A 23,461-nucleotide genomic window follows, 5' to 3' on the forward strand; every position below is an offset into this window, starting at 1 on the left:
AATTGTGTTTGGTTGTCAGCGCAACCAAATAWCAATTTATGAAGGAGATGTATCTTCTGATTGGATAGCTCCATCTGTGCCACTGAGCCTGGCTTTAATTCCAGTTTGTCTACAAATTAATAATTGATATGTTGGATTCACGTCTTCATTTCAACCAAATCTAAATTGAGGAATAGGACTACATTTTAAATGTATTTTAAATACAGTTTGATTTGATTTAATCCTATTCTTTAACTTTTATTTTTGGTTGAGATGTGAATCCAACATATTTTATACAAGGTTTGTCTATGTTGAAATTACTTACCACCATGACATAATCCTGTGGTTGAAATGAGTTCTCCTCAAAGCAACAGTTTACGTTGATGACTTTCTTCAAATCCAATGTATTTTCCACATAGATTACAAGTCACAATTCGTTGACAAATTACGTGGAAACAATTTGACTCCAATGCATCKCACAGTTGTGTCAAGTTGCCTGGATGTCCTTTGGGTGGTGGACCATTCTTGATACACACGGGAAACTGTTGAGTGTGAAGAACCCAGCAGCGTTGCAGTTCTTGACACTCAAACCGGTGCGCCTTGCGCATGCTACCATGCGCTGTTCAAAGGCACTTAAGTCTTTTGTCTTGCCCATTCACCCTCTGAATGGCGCACACACACAATCCATGTCTCAAGGCTTAAAAATCCTTCTTTAACCTGTCCCCTCATCTACACTGATTTGAAGTCGATTTAACAAGTGATATCAATAATGAATCATAGCTTTCACCTGGATTCACCTGGTCAGTCTATGTCATGGAAAGAGCAGGTGTTCCACAATTTGTCAACTTATTCATTTTGTGTATGGTTTCCTAGAATCAAGGGTGGCTCAATTTACCCTTTTAGCCCAACTTACACCACTCTCCCCTCCACCATGGACACATGTCCATTTAATATCAAATTTGGTGTGTCAATCTGTCTGTTATATTTGTTGTTTGTGCACCACGCTGTGGGCATTTGTGATGCTCTGGACTGGATACTGGCCCCTTTAGGGATTGGGGGACTCTGAGGACTGTCATGTTATTCACAGCCCTACAGGGGGCACTCTACTAACCTTCCCCTGGACAAGGTGAGTCTCACACAAGCTCAAAGTACTTTTCTTTATTTTAAAGGAGTCAAAACAATCAAACACCACATTTGTTCCTTATAGATACATTTTCAAAAGGGTGAATTAACTATTTGTGAAATTTAGCTGTTGCCAATATTACACAATGTTTGAGACACTACCCTTTGTATTATTGGCCAACGTGCAATCATTGGAAAACAAACTGGACGATCTAAGATTAAGACTATCCTACCAACGGGACATWAAAAATTGTAATATCTCATGTTTCACGAGACGTGGCTAAASGACAACACAGATAATATAGAGCTGGCTGGCTTTTCCTTGATTCTGTAGGACAGAGCAGCTACCTCTGGTAAGAGGTAGGGCAGGGGTGTGTGTCGATTTGTTAATAACTGCTGGTGCGCAATGTCTAATATTAAAGAAGTCTCAAGGTATTGCTCGCCTGAGGTAGAGTACCTCATGATAAGCTGTAGARCACACTATCTACAGAGAGAGTTCTCATCTATATTATTCATAGCCGTCTTTTACCACCACAAACCGATGCTGGCACTAAGACTGCACTCAACGAGCTGTATAAAGCCCTAACCAAACAAGAAAATGCTCATCTAGAAGCGGCGCTCCTAGTGGCAGACAAACAAATCTGTTTTACCTCATTTCTACCAGCATGTCACATCTGCAACCAGAGTGAAAAAAGCTCTAGACCACCTTTACTCCACACACAGAGACACATGCAAAGCTCTCCCTCGCCTCCATTTGGCGAATCTGACCATAATTAAACTCAGCAAAAAATGATACGTCCTCTCACTGTCAACCGTTTATTTTCAGCAAACTTAACATGTGTAAATATTTGTATGAACATAACAAGATTCAACAACAGAGACATAAACTGAACAAGTTCCACAGACATGTGACTYACAGAAGTGGAATAATGTGTCCCTGAACAAAGGGGGATAAAAATCAAAAGTAACAGTCAGTATCTGGTGTGGCCACCAGCTGCATTAAGTACTGCAGTGCATCTCCTCCTCATGGACTGTACCAGATTTGCCAGTTCTTGTTGTGAGWTGTTACTCCACTCTTCCACCAAGGCACCTGCAAGTTCCTGGACATTTCTGGGGGGAAGGACCCTAGCCCTCACCCGCCGATCCAACAGGTCCTAAACGTGCTCAATGGGATTGAGATCCGGGCTCTTCGCTGGCAATGGCAGAACACTGACATTCCTGCCTTGCAGGAAATCACYCACAGAACGAGCAGTATGGCTGGTGGACTTGTCATGCTGGATGGTCATGTCAGGATGAGCCTGCAGGAAGGGTACCGAAGGAGGATGTCTTCCCTGTAACGCACAGCGTTGAGATTGCCTGCAATGACAACAAGTTCAGTCCGATGATGCTGTGACACACTGCCCCAGACCATGATGGACCCTCCACCTCCAAATCAATCCCGCTCCAGAGTACAGGCCTCGGTGTAACGCTCATTCCTTCGACGATAAACGCAAATCCGACCATCACCTCTGGTGAGACAAAACCTGTCAGTGAAGAGCACTTTTTGCTAGTCCTGTCTGGTCCAGCGACGGTGGGTTTGTGCCCATTGGTGACGTTGTTGCCGATGATGTCTGGTGAGGAACTGCCTTACAWCAGGCCTACAAGCCCTCAGTCCAGCCTCTCTCAGCCTATTGCGGACAGTCTGAGCATTGATGGAGGGATTGTGTGTTCCTGGTGTAACTCGGGCAGTTGTTGTGGCTATCTTGTTCCTGTCCCGCAGGTGTGATGTTCGGATGTACCGAGTCAGCTCGGTCAGCTGTCCGTCCTGTCTCCCTGTAGCGCTGTCTTAAGCGTCTCACAGTACGGACATTGCAATTTATTGCCCTGGCCACATCTGCAGTCCTCATGCCTCCTTGCAGCATGCCTAAGGCACATTCACGCAGATGAGCAGGGACCCTGAGCATCTTTCTTTTGGTGTTTTTCAGAGTCAGTAGAAAGGCCTCTTTAGTGTCCTAAGTTTTCATAACTGTGACCCTAATTGCCTACTGTCCGTAAACTGTTAGTGTCTTAACGACCGTTCCACAGGTGCATATTCATTAATTGTTTATGGTTTATTGAACAAGCATGGGAAACAGTGTTTTTAAACCCTTTACAATAAAGATCTGTGAAGTTATTTGGATTTTTATGAATTATCTTTGAAAGACAGGGTCCTGAAAAAGGTAGGTTTCTTTTTTTGCTGAGTTTTCATGTTTCAAACATACCACTGTAGTCCCTGTGCCCAAGAAAGCGAAGGTAACCTGCCCAAATGATTACCTCCCCTTAGCACACACGTTGGTAGCCATGAAGTGCTGTGAAAGGCTGGTCATGACTCACATCAACACCATCGTGCCGGAAACSCTAGACCTGCTCCAATTCGCATACCGCTCCAACAGATACACAGATGACACAAACTCAATCGTAATCCACACTGCCCTTTCCCACCTGGACAAAAGGATCACCTATGTGAGAATGCTGTTCATTGACTACAGCTCAGTGTTCAACACCATAGTACCCACAGAGCTCATCACTAAGCTAAGGCCCTTGGGACTAAACACCTCCCTCTGCAACTGGATCCTGGACTGGAATGGGCAGCCGCCAGGTGGTAAGGGTAAGCAACAACACATCTGCCACGCTGATCCTCAACACTGGGGCCCCTTAAGGGTGCGTGCTTAGTCCCCTCTTGTACTACCTGTTCACCCACGAATGCGTGGTCAAGCATGACTCCAACACCATCATAATTGCTAACGACACAACATGGTAGGCTGAAATCACAGACAACGAGGAGACAGCCTATAGGAGGAGGTCAGAGACCTGGCAGTGTGGTGCCAGGACAACAACCTCTCCCTAAATGTGAGCAAGACAAAGGAGTTGATCYTGGACTATGGGAAAAGGAGGGCCGAACAGGCCCCCATTAACATCGACGGGGTTGAAGTGGAGCGGGTCGATAGTTTCAAGTTCCTTGGTTTTTACATCACCAACAAACTATCATGGTCCAAACACACCAAGACAGTTGTGAAGAGGGCARGACAACACCTTTTCCCCCTCAGSAGACTGAAAAGATTTGGCATGGGCCCTTAGATTCTCAAAAGGTTTTACAGCTGCACCATTGAGAGCACCCTGACCAGTTGAACCACCGCKTGGTATGGCAACTGCTCGGCATCTGATCGTAAGGTGCCACAGAGGGTAATGCGTACAGCCCAGTACATCACTGGGGCCAAGCTTCCTGACATCCAGGACCTATATACTAGGCGGTGTCAGAGGAAGGCACAAAAATGAAGCCCCAAAAGGGACACCCAAGTCATAGACTGTTTTCTCTGCTACCGCACGGCAAGCGGTACCGGAGTGCCAAGTCTAGGACCAAAAGGCTCCTTAACAGCTTCTACCCCCAACCCATAAGACTGCTGAACAATTAATAATATGGCCACCCAGACTATTTACATTGTTAATTATCTATGAAAAGTCATTTTTCAAATTCCCTCGACTAACCTGTACCCGCACACATTGACTTGGTACCAGTACCCCCTGTATATAGCCTTGTTATTGTTATGTAATTTTCTTGTTWCTTTTTCTTTTCTTTTTTACTTTAGTTTATTTAGTAAATATTTTCTTAACCCTATTTCTTGAACTGCATTGTTGGCTTGTAAGTAAGCATTTCAAGGTAAGGTCTACTACACCTGTTGTATTCAGCACATGTGACAAATAAGATTTGATTTGATCAATGTTCACCAATGCATTCTGCTTTTCGCCACCCAACTCTCTAAGCCAATATGTGGTGGTAGTCAGACAATGATAGCAAAATACCACTGATCCATCCATAGAAGTAGAAGAAGAAATTGGACCGCTCAAGTGGATCAATTTCCCTAAGTCGGTGAACATTGTTGGTCATTGCCTTTCAAAATGTCGACTGCATGTCGACTGCATGGCTACATGTCGACTGCATGAACTTTACAAAAAAACATGTAATCAAAGGTCCTGCAGTTTTTTTATGAAGTCACCTTCAAGTTGCTGCAGTTGCTTCTCACTGGCTGCACCATGCAGCCATCAGCCTGGCAAGTGGGAGGCACTATTTGTCAACCAATCATTAGGGTGTTTTTAAATGGTGAATCCCAAACCCGCCCCTCACCCCTGCCAACTAGCAGGGCTCCAGGTCGTCACGTGTTGCTGACGAAACTCTGAGGGTGACTTCCAGAGAGTGGTGAGGGGATCAATAAACCCATCGGGTGTGTTAGAGCAGTAAGGCTTTAACGCAGCCGACTGTAGACGAAAGTCAARGAGTGAAGTCGGAGGAGGGGCARGGTTTGCCTACAGCAAGAGAGAGACTATAAGGACACTGCTGACCTGCAAAATGACTATCCAAAATCTAAAACTGACCCTTAACTTTAACCTACACTAAATCCTTAACTACTTTGGTCCCAGGGATTATTTTAACTGGCTAAATCCTGTGTAACACCTAGTAATTACTTTGTATTTATGTAGATATTATATGTCCTCTGTGGTYTACTAGTGTGTTTATCTTCCCACTTGGATTGCACTTCCAAAAGCTTTAAAATTAGGGCCAAGTTGAGACCCAGACCCGAACCCTAACCTCATTTTTACCAATTCAGAAATGAAATGTAGATTTGCAGGTCAGGAGTGTCCATATAGCCTTTTCCCTACAACAAGGCTCCTAGCAACATGACAGTGTTGCCATTGTTTATAAAAATGTTTAATTGTTTGTAATGTCAAAAATAAACATGGAATAAGCAGCTACAGCGACTTGGAGGCGCTTGCATAAAAAACTGCATGACCTTTGATCACATGGGTTTTGCAAAGTTCATGCAGTTGACATGTTGATGCAAGGCAGGTTTYCAACACACTTTGAAAGGCATGACCACAGACAGAATTGATCAGCTCAAACTCCTCCATATAAAGAATAATGGGCCCGTTCGAGCTGATCACTTTTGTCATGTCGGTCACCGGCTTTCAAAGTCTATTACATTATTGGGGAAAAAATTGTCGGACTTGCAGCTTCATGTCCACTGCATGAACATAAATCATGTGATCAAAGGTCATGACATTTTGACTGCAGTCGACTGTTTTGTTTCTGCAGTTGCTCTTCACCAACTTCATCCTGCAGCCACCAACTGCATTGTGGGAGGCTCTAATTGTCAACCAATCACTATTGTCTTTTTGTTTGYCCTACAAAGACGTTACTGAAACAGGAACCAACTTTGCTGCAATTCATGTATACAGTGGATATGTACAAATTCATGTGATATTTGGGACTGTCACTAATTGATTGAACAATGTACACACATTTGATTTCAGTTTGTGCTTGCGTGATATGGAGGTTGGAGGCATGTTTATTTTGACATTATAAAGAAAAACRTTGATAAACAATGACCCCGCCATGTTGATCTGAGTCTTGCTGTTGGAAAACCACATTGGTGTCCGACCATTCGGCTGACACCAAATGCACCTCCCCCCGACTTTACTCCAAGTTATTCTACTGTCGTGGCTTCACTCAAACGAGCACAATAGACAAAGTTGTGCCAGGGGTTCGTTCAGTTCGATTGAATGTCTGCTACGTTACGTCWTGGTTTGTYCTGAACGGCACGTTTCCTCAGAACGTCCTTCAACGTTCTTGAACAGACTTTGAGGTACGTTTGGTGGGTATAGTTTTAAAGCAGTGAGTGACGTTTTTAAAGTGCCGGTCCCCAACCCACCATCTCTCCGTTTTTGAACTGGTCGTTCAGAACCGCACCATGTCCTTTTAATTGAACGTTGCAGTACGTTTTTTCTAACTGAACGCATCCCTGTTGTTCATGCGAATCTTCCCTCTCATTGGCTAGAATGTCTGCCAAGGCGGAAGCCAGTCGGGATGAGGCGTTGTTGTTAGAGCTTTCTCGAGTCAAACAGTATCAGCATAGAATTGAACAATAATAAAACAAATCAGAAGTCTGATCCTTGAAGTTTAAGTGTTTAATATGGATACGAAGGAAGAGCCTGTTGGACAACGGTAAGACATTTATAAATTAGTTATACATGTGCGTTTTCGGTTTCAATTAAACATCGTCGACATATCACAAGTGTTCTCATAGCCTATTGTCTGCCGACTCAAATAACTTGGACATGCGCACGAATGTACAGATACGAGATATCAAAAAGTAAAATCAATTTTTTTTCATTTTTTTCCCCAAGTCTTCTCCCAGGGGCGTCATGCACCCAAATTCGAGGGGGCACAAAGTATGTGCATTTTCAAACACCTGAAARGGCTTTTTCCTGCAATCTAGGGCCCAAAATATTGCTTGCCTTTCTGAAGTCTACGAACCTTGCCAGCAGGCATGTGTAGCACATGGGGATGTGTGAAACGTATTCCTCAGCCACTTCAGACTTTAGCTAGTTTTTCATGTGGCGCTGACTGGTAAGATGTTTCAGGGTGGCGGTCATGTGTGCTAGCAAGGCAGAGGTCCAGAGTTTGCGCCAGGTATGCTCCAACTCGGGATGAAGTGGTACTAGCTAAGCAAGCAACGTGACATCCTTTACACATGCCAGCTAAGATAATTGGACAAGCTAGCTACTCTAACTTGATTGATAGCCTGAAATGGCTTCTTGGTACCAAGTTATGAGGTTGGGATATTGGAAACCTATCTGGGCTAGCTTAACCCAACTTGATCAAATTGTGGCTAGTAGTATTACAGAGAAATATATATATATATTTTTTTACAGGACAAATCTGAGGGGGCACTTACCCCTGTGCCCCCTATGGGCATGACGCCTCTGTGTCTCTGCATTTAGATCTTGGCAGTGGAAATTGTGCAACAACTATTAGACAACCTTATTTAAGTATATATTTTACTACATAGTTTTGGTTGAGAGATTCTATATAGTTTAGGATAGGATTGAGCCTACCCAATTCACACATCTCAATATCATCAACTCATTTTGAGGCGGATTACATTTAGAGCCTAGTAAACCTGTAAAGTGTGGGGTTGAAGACGTCATTGACCTTATTCCAGGGGGGTAGAGAGGATAGGGTGGCTTATTCTTAATGTTTGTCCATAGGCTACCAGAGTGAAGACAGACATTTTTCGGAATAAACGTGGTGAGTGAAAAACTTAATGAAATAGCCRACTCCCTACCCGGTATCTTATTCTGCCGCTATACAACTTTGTATGTGTTGTTTGTTGGCAACCTTGTTATTTACGTTTTTGGAACAGATTCCTGTTGGACCGTTCCACAAATTATACCCACCCGAGAGTACATGTTCCATTGGTTTTCATTCATGTTTCCCAGGTCAAATTGACACTGCCTACAGTCAGTCTTGCCGTTAGGACTCCAATTGCCATGGGTCACTTCACATAGCCTACCAAAATGCCGGGCGGGGTAAATGCTCTGACGCTGCCCAAATGCTCTATCTAAATATTGATACGCCTCGCTTTCGATCTACGGTTTTGGAACCCTTTGGAGCCTACATTTTATATCGACGATAAATGATTTTCAAAAAGTAAAAGGTTAAAGAGAGGCCTAGTTCAGTCAATCTATATRTGGGTCGATTTACCTTAACCTTGAGATGTCTAAACTGAAGACCCACGGTGACAATATATTCTTAGGAGACTTCAGCTTGCAGTGGAGCATTGCTAACATCGGGTTGGCTGTTTACATTCATGACATTTGACGATGCGGACTGTGGCAGAAGTAATAAATAGATTGTTGTGGATTCTGTCACCGGGGACCTTGAGACACAACTCAAGTTCAGGGTAATTAGACCCAAATATAGATTTGGACTAAACTATGCCTGAACAACACATTTTATAGGGCTCTATCCTGTTCCTGTGGAGGGCTAAAACAGTCACACACACTTTTTTTCCCACAGTGTTGAAGTCGTCAGGCAAGCTCAGTGGGTCAATATTTCATTCCAGTGATTCCCCAACATCTTGTCAACATGTGCACCAAAAAATGTAGCAGATATCTCATACCAATCTGTCTGTATACATGTTTATCCTTAACAAGGCCCAGGTGTCCTTTAGGTGRCAAAAATCTCTCAAATGTCAACTTGTGTAAAATATTTCCATTAATTCCTGTAATTTATGACAGTATTTGTATGGCCAAAATGGCATTCGTTGATATATACAATCATTTTTTCATGTTGTCTTGAGTGTTTGAGTTTAGGTCAATATATGGTCAAAAACCTCTCCAAATACAATTATGTTTTTAGACATATTCACAAAATATCTTGCACTCTCTTTTGTAAAATCGGTGATACTATCAAGAGCAGTGTGTGGTTTCCTTTTTCCTTAATAATTTCAAAAGCCAACAGTCTGGCTGAGAGGTTCCAGCTCACTCAAATACCCCTCCCCCACTCTAGCATACCAGCCACTGAGCTATGAAGATCCCAGGAGCAGAAAAGGAGCTGACTCCATTGAACTGACCAATCAGCAGTCAGGGGGCTTGGCAGGCAGTGCACTCTAACCCCTTAAACACAACAACTGTTACTTCAAAAGCAACTAGTGTATTATGGGACAGTATGGGTAAGCTGCAGTATTGCTGTGAGATAGGAGTGTGACGTCTTTGCCTATTTAATCTCAGAGTCTATACAAGACAGGAGATAGAAGCACAATCCTCTATTGACAAACAAAATATTATTTTGCATAGTGTGGGCTGTAGCATTTACTTTTAAATTGTTTGAATAATTGAGTAACAATCAATCATGCACAATGCGCGGCCAGTGTTGGAGAAATACAGAAAACCGCTCATCTGTAGCCCAAACCGTTCAAAACTAAAGACCGGGGCTGTAAATGAAGCTGCTTCACATACACCTAAAATAACTTTGCGGGACTGGGGTTGGGTTCAGGACCAGTTCTTGCGGGAGCAGGTGGGAGTCGGACAAGAAGTCAGCGGGAGCGGGTGGACGCGGTATGAAAAGCAGCCTGAGCGGGATATAGAAATCAGTCCCGTACTGTACTGTATTATCTACTGTGGTGTACTACTGTGGTGTACCAAACTTGTGAAACATAGACTTCTATGATTGGTTCAGATTTTGTCTGGATTTTAAGTGAAAAATCAAAATTCTGTTACCATGGAAGTGCCCTTATGTTGCCTGTTACTTAGGCTAATACTTTGAGAACACATATCTGACCATATTAGAATCAAACCGAGCACGTTCTGTCACACCCTGGCCAATGACGAAACTCATTACTCTCACTTCATATTACCACAGCTGGTAAGGATCAATTACAGTTATTAAATAATCAATTACATTTTCTTTGGATAAACACAGATTGTGAGATGCTAAGGGACTGGGAGAACTCCTGAACCGTTTCACCCAGCCTGCAGTCATACATGGAGATACACATTGCTTCTGTTTAAACTTCCTGTGAAAAGCCAGGGGGAAAGAAGTGAGGGCACAATCTCAGAAGCTCTCTGAGACTATAGAGGACAGAGGGACAATGGAGGACACGAGGGGGGGTCTGTTGATTGGGGTCAGATGCCATAAACGGGTTAACAGAGCCTGCCTGTATCCCCMTGGTGCGAAGGAGGAAGCTAAGGGGAGGGAGGTAAGAGGAGATTAAGGGCTGTGGTTCAGGGAGGATCGTTTCCCTGCCCCCTCACAGACACAGTGTGAGACTCGGTGAACACTTCAACTACACAAAGAGAAAACAATTTAGGAAATACATTTTTGTTCCATCTGTTTGTATGTGTGAGTTTGAATATTTGCCTATTTGCTTGTTCGGTTATGGAGGTGTGATAGAGTAAAGAGAGGATCAGAGACGTTTGATGAAGAAGAGTAATAAACAATGTTTGAATTTTGTTTTGTCTGAGAAGGAAGTGAATATTACACTGTAGATAGTAAGTGGATGTTAATTATCTGGTTTGACTTTGTATACACAATGACTGACTTCACAGAAAAAGTATATTGAAATGTGTGTTGAAAGGGTTTTGGGCGTTTTGTGATTTGTTAGAATTTCACACATCGGAAAATTGGGTTACATTTGTGAACGCAAGAAATCACAAAGGATTTATCTTCATGAATGAACACCTCCTCAGTATGCCTTGCTCCTACACCGCCTTGGTCTGTTCTACTTCTCTTCCTGATTCATCACTTCCTCACCACTCCTTTTCTCTCTCTCTCCCTCTTCCCTCTGTCCAGGTCGAGTACAGCTCAGCGGAAGGTGCGTTCCCGGGATGCGGCGCGCTGCAGGCGGAGTCTGGAGACGGAGCTGTTCTACGAGCTGGCCCATACCCTGCCCCTCCCCCGCAGAGTCTCCGCCGACCTGGACAAGGCCGCCATCATGAGGGTGACGCTCAGCTTCCTTCGCATGCACCACCTCCGCTCAGGTGGGCTCCCATTGGCCAGTCATGTCCGTGTCCTGTGAATGGTTGAGAGCCTACTTTCTGTACTACTTTCCAAGTAATAACCAACTCCCAAGATGGTGGTAGTCTAGACCCTTGAGTCGAAAAGGTGGTGACATGACGTAGGACACGTGTATTTTCTAATGACGTGGGTTTTATGTCGTAGCAGGGGATACGAGTGAGGAGCGCGTCACAGATGGGGACGAGGACACGATGGATGGGTTCTACCCCCGGGCGTTGGCAGGCTTCATCATGGTGATGACAGAGGAGGGGGATATGATTTACCTGGGTGACAGCGTCGACAAACACCTGGGCATCCAACAGGTACATACAGCCGCACATGGTCTTGGTAACATCAGGGTCATGGGTTTGATTCCCACTGGGGCGATCCATATGAAAATGGATGCACTCGCTGTTGTAAGTCTCCTTGGATAAAAAGCATCTGCTTAATGGCATATAGTAGTACTATAGTAATATACAGTTCCACTGCTGTTGTGTGATTTTGTTTACAGTCAGTCTGTATCCACGAAGCTCTAATTGAGTATAGTCAAGTAGAATGAATCCGTTATAGACTTACTAGAATGTCGACTGCAGACTCGATACAAAAAGTGGATTCTCCCACTTAACGCATGGCAACGAGTAATGTTAATAATATTCAGTTATTAATGCATGTTTTACAACGTTTTTATTCATGGCCTTTGATGAWCAATTTGGTTGTCCAATTGGTTAGTTTTATGTTGCATAATTGATTTAACGGTTTGAAATCATGAGGCTTTTTGGTTTTTCAGTGTCTGACGTGAGTTAAACCACACGTGATATGTGTTCTTTATACATGCTTCCTTTTCTTCCTTCAAAACAGGCTGTGGTCTCTGAGAGCCCTCAAGTTCTACAGAAAAAAACAAGTCATCTCTCCCCCCCCTTTCTTAGCTTATCTTTCTTTTTATTATTTGACATGCAGGCTTGTAGTACAATCATAGCCATTACAAATAATCATCCCACAATAGTGAAATGGGAGCTAAAAGTTTATGGTCCCCTAGATTACCCTGCGGAACAAATTTAAAAGTCTGGTTGGTTGGATTACTAAGAAAATGCAGACATCATCATGTTTGTAGAAGTTAGCAAATAGATGCAAGCTACGAAGCACCAGGTGTGATATTCTCGGATTTGCAGTGCAGCTTTTCCTAATCTGCAGTTCATGGAAAAGGCGCCTGTGTGGCGTTGTATTGACATGGTTGTATTATTGTTGTTGTCCAGCTGGAGATGCTGGGCCAGAGTGTGTATGACTTTGTCCACCCATGTGACCAAGAGGAGCTACGGGATCTCCTGGTGCCTAGGCCAGGTGAGACAAACTACCCTTTGTGTGTGTGTGTGTTCATCATGCATCCTCACACAGAGCTATAGGCCTAAAGCCTGGGACCTATTCTCTCCATCCCAGGTGTATTCAAGAAGAAACCAGTGCAGCAACACACAGAGATGAACTTCTTCCTTAGGATGAAGAGCACTCTGACTAGTAGAGGGCGCACTGTCAACATAAAGTCTGCCACCTGGAAGGTACGCCCCCCCCCCACACACACACACACACACACACACACACACAGCTGAGCCCTAATGAGCCACCAACACCCCAAGCCCCGTACACCTGCGTATTCCACACCTACATAGGGCGTTAGGCTTTGGCTGTATACCGGGGTATTTTGAAATATTCAATATCATCAATACCGTTAACTATTTGTAGCTTGTTTTTTCATAAATGTGAATATTTGTTTTTAAATAAATACCTGCAGTCAACTTGTGCACTAAGTTAATAGATAAAGCAGATCGCGTCCTTCATTTTGCACGTTTCGTTATTTTTTTCATTAAGAAGTCGTTCCCCAAAGCAGTTGATTGAGCCAGTCACATGGTATGTTGGTTTACAAAGAGCACACTGAGCAAATGGAAGCTTTGTGACATGACGTGAATATTGATCTTCACACTTGAAATTCACACTTGAAATGCACAACTAATGCTTGCGAGCAAAATGTCTTATAACTATACATTTGACTATCTAAGATGTGCCATATCAATTCTCTTCAGCTCTGCATTTGGTTTGCTAACTTCCTCTCTAGCTAAGTTGCTAGCTTTCAAGATTTACAGCAGAGACGATCAATCCTCTCCTTGATCAAGATCCCCGTTGTCTAATATTTATTTTGTGCATGCAGAAAAATAGTAGCCTTTTGAGTATAACTCTATGAGCTGGGCTGTCTGTTCTTGCGATTCGTTTATGTCCGATTGCGCTTGGAGAGAGAGCGCCAGGCGCAATGGAGAGAGAGCGCATACAAGGGGCTGCTATAACGGTAATACCATGTACCCCGCTATGGTACAGGATTGGTATGAAGGGAAAGGTACAACTGAAATGCGTCTTCCGCATTTAACCCAACCCCTCTGAATCAGAAGGTCTGGATATGGCCAACCCTATTCGGGCCGTCTTTCACCATTCACTGAGATTCATATGTTGCTGTTACCAGTGGCGTTGCTAAGACATTAGCGAAACATCCGAGCTATAAACATGAGATGTGTTTTGGATTTAGAAGGCCAGGACACTTAATCCAGCTGAAAGGTTAGGTAGGACAGTCTGGCTGGCCTAGATATCAGGGATCTGTCTCCATTCTAATGATGAGACGTGGGGATTAACCATATCTCTCTGGTTTATGAGTCTGGTTCTTTACTTAATCCAGCCTGCCACCCTGCCTTACTTTCTTTCCTATTGGAGCGACTATCATTGGTAGTATAGATGGTGTCCCCTCACCTTCATTTCTCTCATTTCTGCTTGGCTCAGTGTCCAGCATCGAGAGGTTGATCCAGGGGATTACAGRTTTATTTTTGTGAAATTTATGTAGTTTTTGGGGAGTCATTTTTTTGGACCTTTTAAAAATACTATTTTCCCTAACCTTAACCCCTAAACCTAACCTTAACTTAAAACTCTAAAACCTAACCCTTAAACTTTAAATATAATTTTAACAAATTCCAGACAAGAAAAAAGTTAGTGTTTTCCTACCTTGTCAGGACGTTTGGGTGAATTGTTAGAACATTGGGGTCCTGATAAGGTCGTAAAACAAGTGCGCACACACACACAGGGCAGGGGTCCATCAGTGACCATGACTGTCAGAAAGCCTTGGCCTGGTTATACTCTGGATTCCAGTAGAGGTGTGTGAACAGTGTTGACTCAGCATTTGTGTTATTGAAATGAGTCTGTGTTCTCACTCTTGGCCGTGTTACAAGGGCATCACATCCCATTTGTATACTGCTGTTCCAGTATACTGCTGTTCCTCTCCATCTCTGGTTATTTGGTCTGCTCCAGAGCTCTGGTCTGAAGTAGTGCACTATATAGGGAATAGAGCTCTGGTCTGAAGTAGTCCACTATAAGGGAATAGAGCTCTGGTCTGAAGTAGTCCACTATATAGGGATAGAGCTCTGGTCTGAAATAGTCCACTATATAGGGAATAGAGCTCTGGTCTGAAATAGTCACCTATATAGGGAATAGAGCTCTGGTCTGAAATGTGCACTATATAGGGAATAGAGCTCTGGTCTGAAGTGTGCACTATATAGGGAATAGAGCTCTGGTCTGAAGTAGTGCACTATATAGGGAATAGAGCTCTGGTCTAAGTAGTGCACTATATAGGGAATAGAGCTCTGGTCTGAAGTAGTGCACTATATAGGGAATAGAGCTCTGGTCTGAAGTAGTGCACTATATAGGGAATAGAGCTCTGGTCTGAAGTAGTGCACTATATAGGGAATAGAGCTCTGGTCTGAAGTAGTGCACTATATAGGGAATAGAGCTCTGGTCTGAAGTAGTGCACTATATAGGGAATAGAGCTCTGGTCTGAAGTAGTGCACTATATAGGGAATAGAGCTCTGGTCTGAAGTAGTGCACTATATAGGGAATAGAGCTCTGGTCTGAAGTAGTGCACTATATAGGGAATAGAGCTCTGGTCTGAAGTAGTGCACTATATAGGGAATAGAGCTCTGGTCTGAAGTAGTGCACTATATAGGGAATAGAGCTCTGGTCTGAAGTAGTGCACTATATAGGGAATAGAGCTCTGGTCTGAAGTAGTGCACTATATAGGGAATAGAGCTCTGGTCTGAAGTAGTGCACTATATAGGATAGGTCTGGTCTGAGTAGTGCACATATAGGGAATAGGCTCTGGTCTAAAGTAGTGCACTATATAGGGAATAGAGCTCTGGTCTGAAGTAGTGCACTATATAGGGAATAGAGCTCTGGTCTGAAGTAGTGCACTATATAGGAAATAGAGCTCTGGTCTGAAGTAGTGCACTAATATGGGAATAGAGCTCTGGTCTGAAGTAGTGCACTATATGGGAACAGAGCTCTGGTCTGAAGTAGTGCACTATATAGGGAACAGAGCTCTGGCTGAAGAAGTGCGACTTAATAGGGAATAGAGCTCTGGTATGAAGAAGTGCATATATAGGGATAGAGCTCTGGTCTGAAGTAGTGCATATATATAGGGATATGCTGCCATTTGGGACGGAGCGTTCCTCTTGTATAGAATAATCCTTACATTCCTTTATTTTTTTCTAACACGCCATGTCAAGTCCCACTGTGAATGTTGCTTAACATAGTTATGTCTGCCCTGAATTGTCTCTGCCACAGGAATGGGCAACTAGCGGGCAGCCCGTGGCACAGCCCCCATTTTTTAAAGGCCCTCGTATCAATTTCCATACAACAAAAAAGCGAGCCAATGCGGCCCCTCATGATGAGTTGTGATTTTTTTGGTGCCCCCCACCCCCATCAAAGTTGCCCATCCCTGCTCGACAACATTCACATTGGGACTTATTGGTTCTGTTGCTCATGCATGTGCCCTGTTATGTAAATATGGATAGTCATGGTTATCAAACTAACCTTCCTGCACTCTGTGGCCCCCAGGTGCTGCACTGTACAGGCCACATGCGTGTGTGCTGCAGTGACGAGGACTCGTCACRTCCTGCAGGCAGCTTCATGACGGTGCTGTGTGAGCCCATCCCCCACCCGTCCAGTGTGGAGTTCCCTCTGGACCGCAGTACCTTCCTCACTCGACACAGCATGGACCTGCGCTTCACACACTGCGAGGGCAGGTGAGGCTGAGCAGACACACACACACAACACAACACACACAACAACACACACACACACACACACACACACCACACACAAACAGGGGTGAATTCAATTACGCCAATGTCTGTTTGCAAAACGTTTAGTTCCTGTTGAACCTTTTTGCAACAAAGAAACCATTTAATCCAAACACTTTCACGTGAACGTATAAGCCTGTTTTTCATTCTTAATGGAATAGTCATTTAAATGTGGCTAGTTTACAAGTTGCCGTTCAATATGACAAGTCTGAAAGTAATTGGGCAACAAGGCTGCACATCTATCAATGAATCAATTCTTCATGGCTCTAAAGGCAGGGTTTCCCCACACCCTCACCGGGGCAAACCTTTTGGTTTTTTGCCCCTACACTACACAGCTGATACAATAACCAAGTCATCTTCCAGCTTTGATTATTTGAATCGCTGTGTAGTCGTTAGGGGCAAAACACTAAAAACGGTAGCACAGGGGGGGGGGGGGGGGCACGGAACCGAGTTTGGGGAAACCCTGGGGCTCCATCCAAATCTTTCCAGAAAGAGACACGACTGAACAACAATTGTCATTTGAGAACAAAACGTAACTCAACAGCATTTGAAGTAAACAGTTTCGGTTGCAAAACGTTTTGCAATAGATTTGGCCGTAATGGATACACCCATGATTAAACGAGACTGAACGCTACACTCACTTTTAGGCTAATACACACATGCATAGCAACAGAAACCTCGCACACAAACACACACCCACATACACACTCTGTAAAGGGGATTGTGAAATGAATAAAAGCAGGGGTTGGAAACGGTTCAGGGAAAAGAGTGAACTAATTAGAGGGAAGGAAACAGAACCGGAAACGAAAGTGATCTCTAGGCTTTCGAAAGAGAAAAGTTATTTTAAAATCATGAGAAACYGGTAATAATATGAATTTATAGATTTTTTTCATTTTTTTCCAAAATAATCACAATATCTATTATATAATTCTGTTATTCAGTGAAGTTCTGATGCTAGTAATAGCCTAAACACATTCCAAGTCATGCCATGATGTTCAGGACATCAAGCCACCTAAAAGTTCACCCCTCTGTCTCGATCTCTCCCTACCCGTTATATTTTGGTTCCAACCCCTGAATAAAAGAGAAGAGTAGTCGCGGTTATAGTCAATCATAAATCAATTCGGTTTCATACAAGTTTCAACGGGAGACAGCCTCCAGCATAGAAAAGGTCTGCCTGGCCTCCTCGGAGAAGGCCCTTATATCCACTATCAGCAGACAACTGTTCTGTCTTCAAGGTCACTAAATCTTCTGACTCCACTAAATCTTCTGACTCCAAATAAGACCTTAGCCACTGTCGACACAGATTACCAGAAAGTATACCATCAGCACTTAAACAGGTCAAAGGTCTAAGAAGTAAAAGGATATCAGTAGTCAGTTACAACATAATTATAGACTAACAGAAGAAAACTACTTAACCAAACATGGAGTTAACATGGGGGTACATGGCTAATTCCGGTTTCACCTCCCAGGGGAATGCCTCGGTCCACGTCTCTCCGCTTATACAATTATATTTAGAACATATCATTAACAAATCAAGTACAGAAAATCGTGAATGAAATAATTCCCCACTACACACAAACAAACAGACCGCTGGAGATGGCCATCCCCATACCATGGGAACGGTTATAACCATTGTTTGTTGCCTACAATGTGGGGCTCATTACAATAACTCATAACTTAATCTGCTGGGGTAAATGAATCATTTTCCCTCTTGCAAAACTACCATACTGCATCATCGATGGGTTGTTGACTACAAGCTGACCTCTGACCCCCTCCTTCTGTATCCACTGTGTTGCCAGGGTGGCAGAGCTAGTGGGATACGAGCCAGAAGATCTGATTGGCAAATCTGCCTACGAATTCCATCATGCCCTGGACTCGGATCATGTGACCAAGAGCCTGCACATCCGTGAGTCTCTGAGCAGGGTGTGTGTGGATTGTAGGTGGAAGGGCCCATGCTAAAACATTGGTTTCACCGAGCTAGTCTCCTTTGTAACATTATCATGTGACATATAACAGTTCCGTGAGAGTCAGTGTAACACTGTAAGGCGTTATGCCGGTGAGTGACACATAAGTAAAATGACTTTGTGTGAGTACTGGGGACGACGTGTTGTTGTGACAGCTGTTGTCAGGCGGACTTGCTACTGCTCAGCCTTTCCTCCTGAGTGTCTGGGAAGCAGACTGAACAGTAAGGACAGGATTGGACAAATACAACTACTGCTAGACTGCGTGAATACATGGGGTGTTTCTCAATTTGCGTACTACTGTGAGAAGCGCTTACACTCCCCCTACTGTATTGCCTCACGCTGCACCTCCCATTCACTGAAACCTTCTTTCAGCCAGCAAAAATAGAGACGAGACCACACAGGCAAAAATGACCTAAAAGTATTGTTGTGCAAGGTAGATGTCAATTCTTTGTGGGTAGCTAGCTAACAATTGTTCGTGACTATCGGGCTAGCTAACAGTAGTGTCAAGTGCAGCGTCTGTTTGCTCCTCATTACACACCACGGACCAACAAATATTCTTTACATCAACAACATAGGAATCACTACAAAACTTATTGTATGACCTCTTATACACTATATTAGGCCCAGCCATTGGAACTTTGGTTTTCCTAGATATGGCTACTATATTGTGATCACTACATCCGATGGATCTGGATACTGCTTGGATCTGGATACTGCTTTCAAGCACATTTCTGCAGCATTAGTAAAGATGTGATCAATACATGTTGATAATTTCATTCCTGTGCTGTTTGTAACTACCCTGGTAGGTTGACTGACAACCTGAACCAGGTTGCAGGCACTGGTTACAGTTTGAAGCTTTTTCTTGAGTGGGCAGCTTGATGAAAGCCAGTCCATATTTAAATCACCCAGAAAATATACCTCTGTTGATATCGCACACATTATCAAGCATTTTACACATATTATCCAGATACTGACTGTTAGCACTTGGTGGTCTATAGCAACTTCCCAGCAGAAGGGGCTTTAGGTGAGGCAGATTAACCTGTAGCCATATTACTAGTATTTATATTAACAGTATTTAACATGAGATCCTCTCTAATCTTTACAGGAATGTGGTTCTGAATATAAACAGCAACACCTCCACCATTGGCATTTCTATATTTTCTATAAAAGTTATAACCTTGTATTGCTACCACTATCGTCAAAGGTATTATCTAAGTGAGTTTCAGAGATAGTCAGAATATGAATGTCATCTGTTACTAGCAAATTATTGATTTCATAAACCTTGCTTCTTAAGCTATGTATGTTAACGTGGGCTATTTTGAGAACTTTTCTTTTGGGATGCTTACTTGCTCAGCAGATGTAGACATTGCTCATGTATTTTATTGTTAGTGCAGGTTTGAGCTGCACTCATGGGTGGACTTCCCTTCTAGGGCACACCACCTCCAAGCTGGGTAAGTATAAATTGGTTCATCAGGCATGATTAACTGTATACAATAGCGTTAGGATTTCAACAGAGGCAGTCTCAGCAGTAAGAGGGAGATTAGGACTTTATTACTTGTGTTCTACCAACGCCGCTTGGTGTAATTCCATTTGCTGATAAGGCCATCTATGACAACTCTGCGACCACATATGGTAGGGATTACAACTTGAGCTGGGCTTGGGTCATTTGATAAGTCATCTGTCTCAACACAGGCTCTTATAATGCTGTGAAAGGATTCCAGGAACCAAACCGATTGGGATTCCCATGTCTCCTTTAAAATGTGTTGGTTTCCAAAAATGGTTCGGATTGTCAACAAAAATTACACACATTTGAGCTGCTAAATAATTTCACGGTAGCCAGTTGTGAAAGAGAAAGATCCTGCTAAATGCGTTCAATAACTGACATTCATGAGCAGGCAGATTCAGAGAGCCCAGGGCCAATATGATAGTTAGAGGCCAGCCAGTATGATCAGAGGCCGCTGGCCAGATATGATCAGAAGGCCACCAGGGCCAGATAATGAATCAGGAGGCCACAGGGCCAGATTGATCGAGTGAGGCCACAGGCCGTAGATTAACACAGTCGATATATCAGGACAGGCCAGTCAGAAAATCAGGAGAGCCAGAGGCATGATGGGCACGCTATGATGCGGCGATGCGAGATGCCACAGGGCAGATATGAATCAGAGAGGCCACAAGGTGCCAGATATAGATCAGGACGAGGGGCCACACAGGGCCAAAGATCATGAGACAATCAGAGGCCACGAGGGCCAGAATATGATCAGAAGAGGGCCACAGGCCAAGATATGATTCAGAGAGCCCACAGGGCCAGGATCAATGATCAGAAGAGGCCACAGGGCCAGATATATCAAGAGAGGCACAGGGCAGTATCGAGTCAGAGAGGCACCAAGGGCCTCACACTATCGATCACGAGACGCGCTGCCACAGGGGCCAGTATCATACAGAGACGGCCACAGGGCCAGATATGATCAGAGAGGCCACAGGGCCAGATATGATCAGAGAGGCCACAGGGCCAGATATGATCAGAGAGGCCACAGGGCCAGATATGATGGGTCATCTATTAGTGTCTAGCAGAGAGTCAGTCAGCTCTTTTAAAATCCAGTTTCAACTGTTCAGAGCTGCCCTTCATAATGTCATTAAAACCCACATGGACACCTGACGTAGGACATTCGGGAGCAGCTTAGTAATGTCATTTACTCCACCTCCGGGAAAGGACATTGATTTATGAGCCCTGCTCGGCCTTTTAAGAGTGCTATAGTGAAGTGGTCAACTTGAAGTGTGCCTGTGGGTGTGTGCGCGTGTTTGTATGTGTACATTGATATGTCCACTGTCCCCACCCATCCCAGTTCTGTCTAAAGGCCAGGTGTGCACCAGCCAATACCGTTTCCTGGCTAAGAGTGGGGGCTTTGTGTGGGCAGAGACCCAGGCTACAGTCKTCTACAACAACAAGACCTCCCAACCAGAGGCTGTGGTCTGTCTTAACTTTATCCTCAGGTAATGCCCCACCARCTCTACTCTCATCTCCTTTTTCATGACACATACGTTCACCCCTTTCCATTCTCCCTACCCTACATAATCTCTTTCTGTCTGTCTCTCTCTGCCTATCTATCCCTCTTTCTCTCTCCATCTCTCTCTCAGTGTGGTGGAGCAGGCAGATGTGGTGTTCTCAGTAGAGCAGACTGGCTGTGGGCTGAAGAGTGATCCTGTCTCTGAGGCCTCAGGGGAGACCTTGTGTGACAGTGACAACAGCAGCAGTGGAGAGCTCTTCCAACAGCTGAAGGAGAACCCAGAGGACCTCCTCCAACTGGCCCCTGTCTCAGGAGACCCCATCGTACCCGTCACAGGTCATCCTCACACTTTAATTCACACCTTAGTACTGTACCATCTTGTGGTTAGTGTCTCCCCTGAGGTTGGGAGTTTGATCCCCGGGTCGAGTACCAAAAGATTCTAGGGCCTGAGGCAGACCTGCGACAGACTAGTGTACTAGTAGATCAAGCTGCCTCACGTGGCAGCCTCCTGCCCTATGGGCCATTCTGGCTCAGACAGGGCTGGCTTACTACATATTCATTCACTGTCATAAGTGCTCAAAAGACTGTTTATGTTGTTTCTGCAGACTTTGCGGAGCTGTCGTTCAGCCTTCCATCAAGCCCTGACTCCGCCCCAGTTTTCCCACAGGACCTGTGCACCCCCGAGCTGTGGACGCTCCTCTCACCCATATTCGACAAGCCCACCTCATCACCAACACCAGCGCTGGTAAGAACTTTAGTTGATTCTTAAATGTCAGTGAGGATACAGTATCTCCTTAGAGTCTATAACATATGAACCCGGTGTGTTCTCACTGATGAGAAGTCCACTATATATCTGTCCTCGTCAGATCCCCATTGAGGAGCTGCCAATAGAGGATGAGGTGGAGAAGTTGTTTGCCGTCTGTCCAGAAGAGGTCGTGCAGAAGGAAGACCAGCCTGAGGTACATGCAGAACACAGCCGAACACTTAATGATGAGCATAGTTCTTTCCTATTTCTTCAATAAGTCAAACTATTTTGAGAGGGAAATTAGGAAGAGGGAGCCTATACCTGTGATTGAGCAGTCTGTCTCCTMTGCTGGCAGGACATGGAAGTGGTTGATCTGGACATGCTGGCTCCGTATATCTCCATGGATGATGATTTCCTGCTCAGCGTCCAGCTCCCTGAGCCCCCTGACAGCCCCTCCCCAGAGCCCCCCACTGCTACCAGGAAACGGTAAAAATCTATTCTACTCTACTGAACCACTGCTGTCTGGGTCACACCAGTGAGAGAGACGAGACGCCCGGTTGGATTGAGTGTTTGAGTGACAGACAGTAGTTTTGGAGTGACAGACAGTGGTGTTGGGTGTTTTGGAGTGACAGACGGTGGTGTTGGAGTGACAGACGGTGGTGTTGGAGTGACAGACGGTGGTGTTGGAGTGACAGACAGTGGTGTTGGAGTGACAACAGTTCGGATCGTTTTGGAGTGACAGACAGTGAGTGTTGGGTGTTTTGAGTGAAGCCAGTGTGTGGGTGTTTGAGTGAAGTGTTCGGCTGAAGGTTTAACGTTCCTAACTGTAACTTCTACAGGAGCCGAGGCAGGATGAAGACATGCCTCCCGCTGATGAGTCAGCACAGAGACTGAGACACTCGGTGTCTCCCATCGAGCAGGAAACTGCTCTTCTCAGCTACACCCTACTGGGTAAGGAAGGGGTTTAGGGTTGGGTGAGGAAGGGGGTTTAGTTGTGTGGGGTGAGGAAGGGGTTTAGGTGGGGTGAGGAAGGGGGTTTAGGGTGGGGTGAGGAAGGGTTTTAGGGTGGGGTGAGGAAGGGGGTTTAGGGTGGGTGAGGAAGGGGGTTTAGGTGGGTGAGGAAGGGGGTTGTT

General features: G+C 44.4%; 1 protein-coding gene across 4 annotated transcripts; it reads left to right on the forward strand.

Annotated features, from left to right (window-relative positions):
- The first annotated feature begins 6,961 nt into the window (after nt 1–6,961).
- LOC111949752 (hypoxia-inducible factor 1-alpha) lies at nt 6,962–22,833 on the forward strand. Of its 4 annotated transcripts, none has more exons than XM_023967103.2 (12): nt 6,962–7,117; nt 11,249–11,436; nt 11,618–11,775; nt 12,706–12,790; nt 12,887–13,002; nt 16,370–16,557; nt 18,414–18,520; nt 21,422–21,569; nt 21,714–21,919; nt 22,189–22,328; nt 22,450–22,542; nt 22,684–22,833. In XM_023967103.2, the coding sequence occupies exons 1-12, from the start codon at nt 7,086–7,088 to the stop codon at nt 22,816–22,818; spliced, it is 1,596 nt and encodes a 531-aa protein (XP_023822871.2). In that variant the 5' UTR covers nt 6,962–7,085; the 3' UTR covers nt 22,819–22,833. The 4 variants fall into 4 exon arrangements, with proteins under 4 accessions (XP_023822871.2, XP_070290145.1, XP_070290143.1 ...); XM_070434044.1 differs by having other exon boundaries at nt 11,621–11,775; XM_070434042.1 differs by lacking the exon at nt 6,962–7,117 and adding an exon at nt 9,604–10,014.
- Nucleotides 22,834–23,461: the final 628 nt, after the last annotated feature.

This window comes from Salvelinus sp. IW2-2015, linkage group LG22 (genome assembly GCF_002910315.2).
Source record: "Salvelinus sp. IW2-2015 linkage group LG22, ASM291031v2, whole genome shotgun sequence".
NCBI lineage: Eukaryota > Metazoa > Chordata > Actinopteri > Salmoniformes > Salmonidae > Salvelinus > Salvelinus sp. IW2-2015.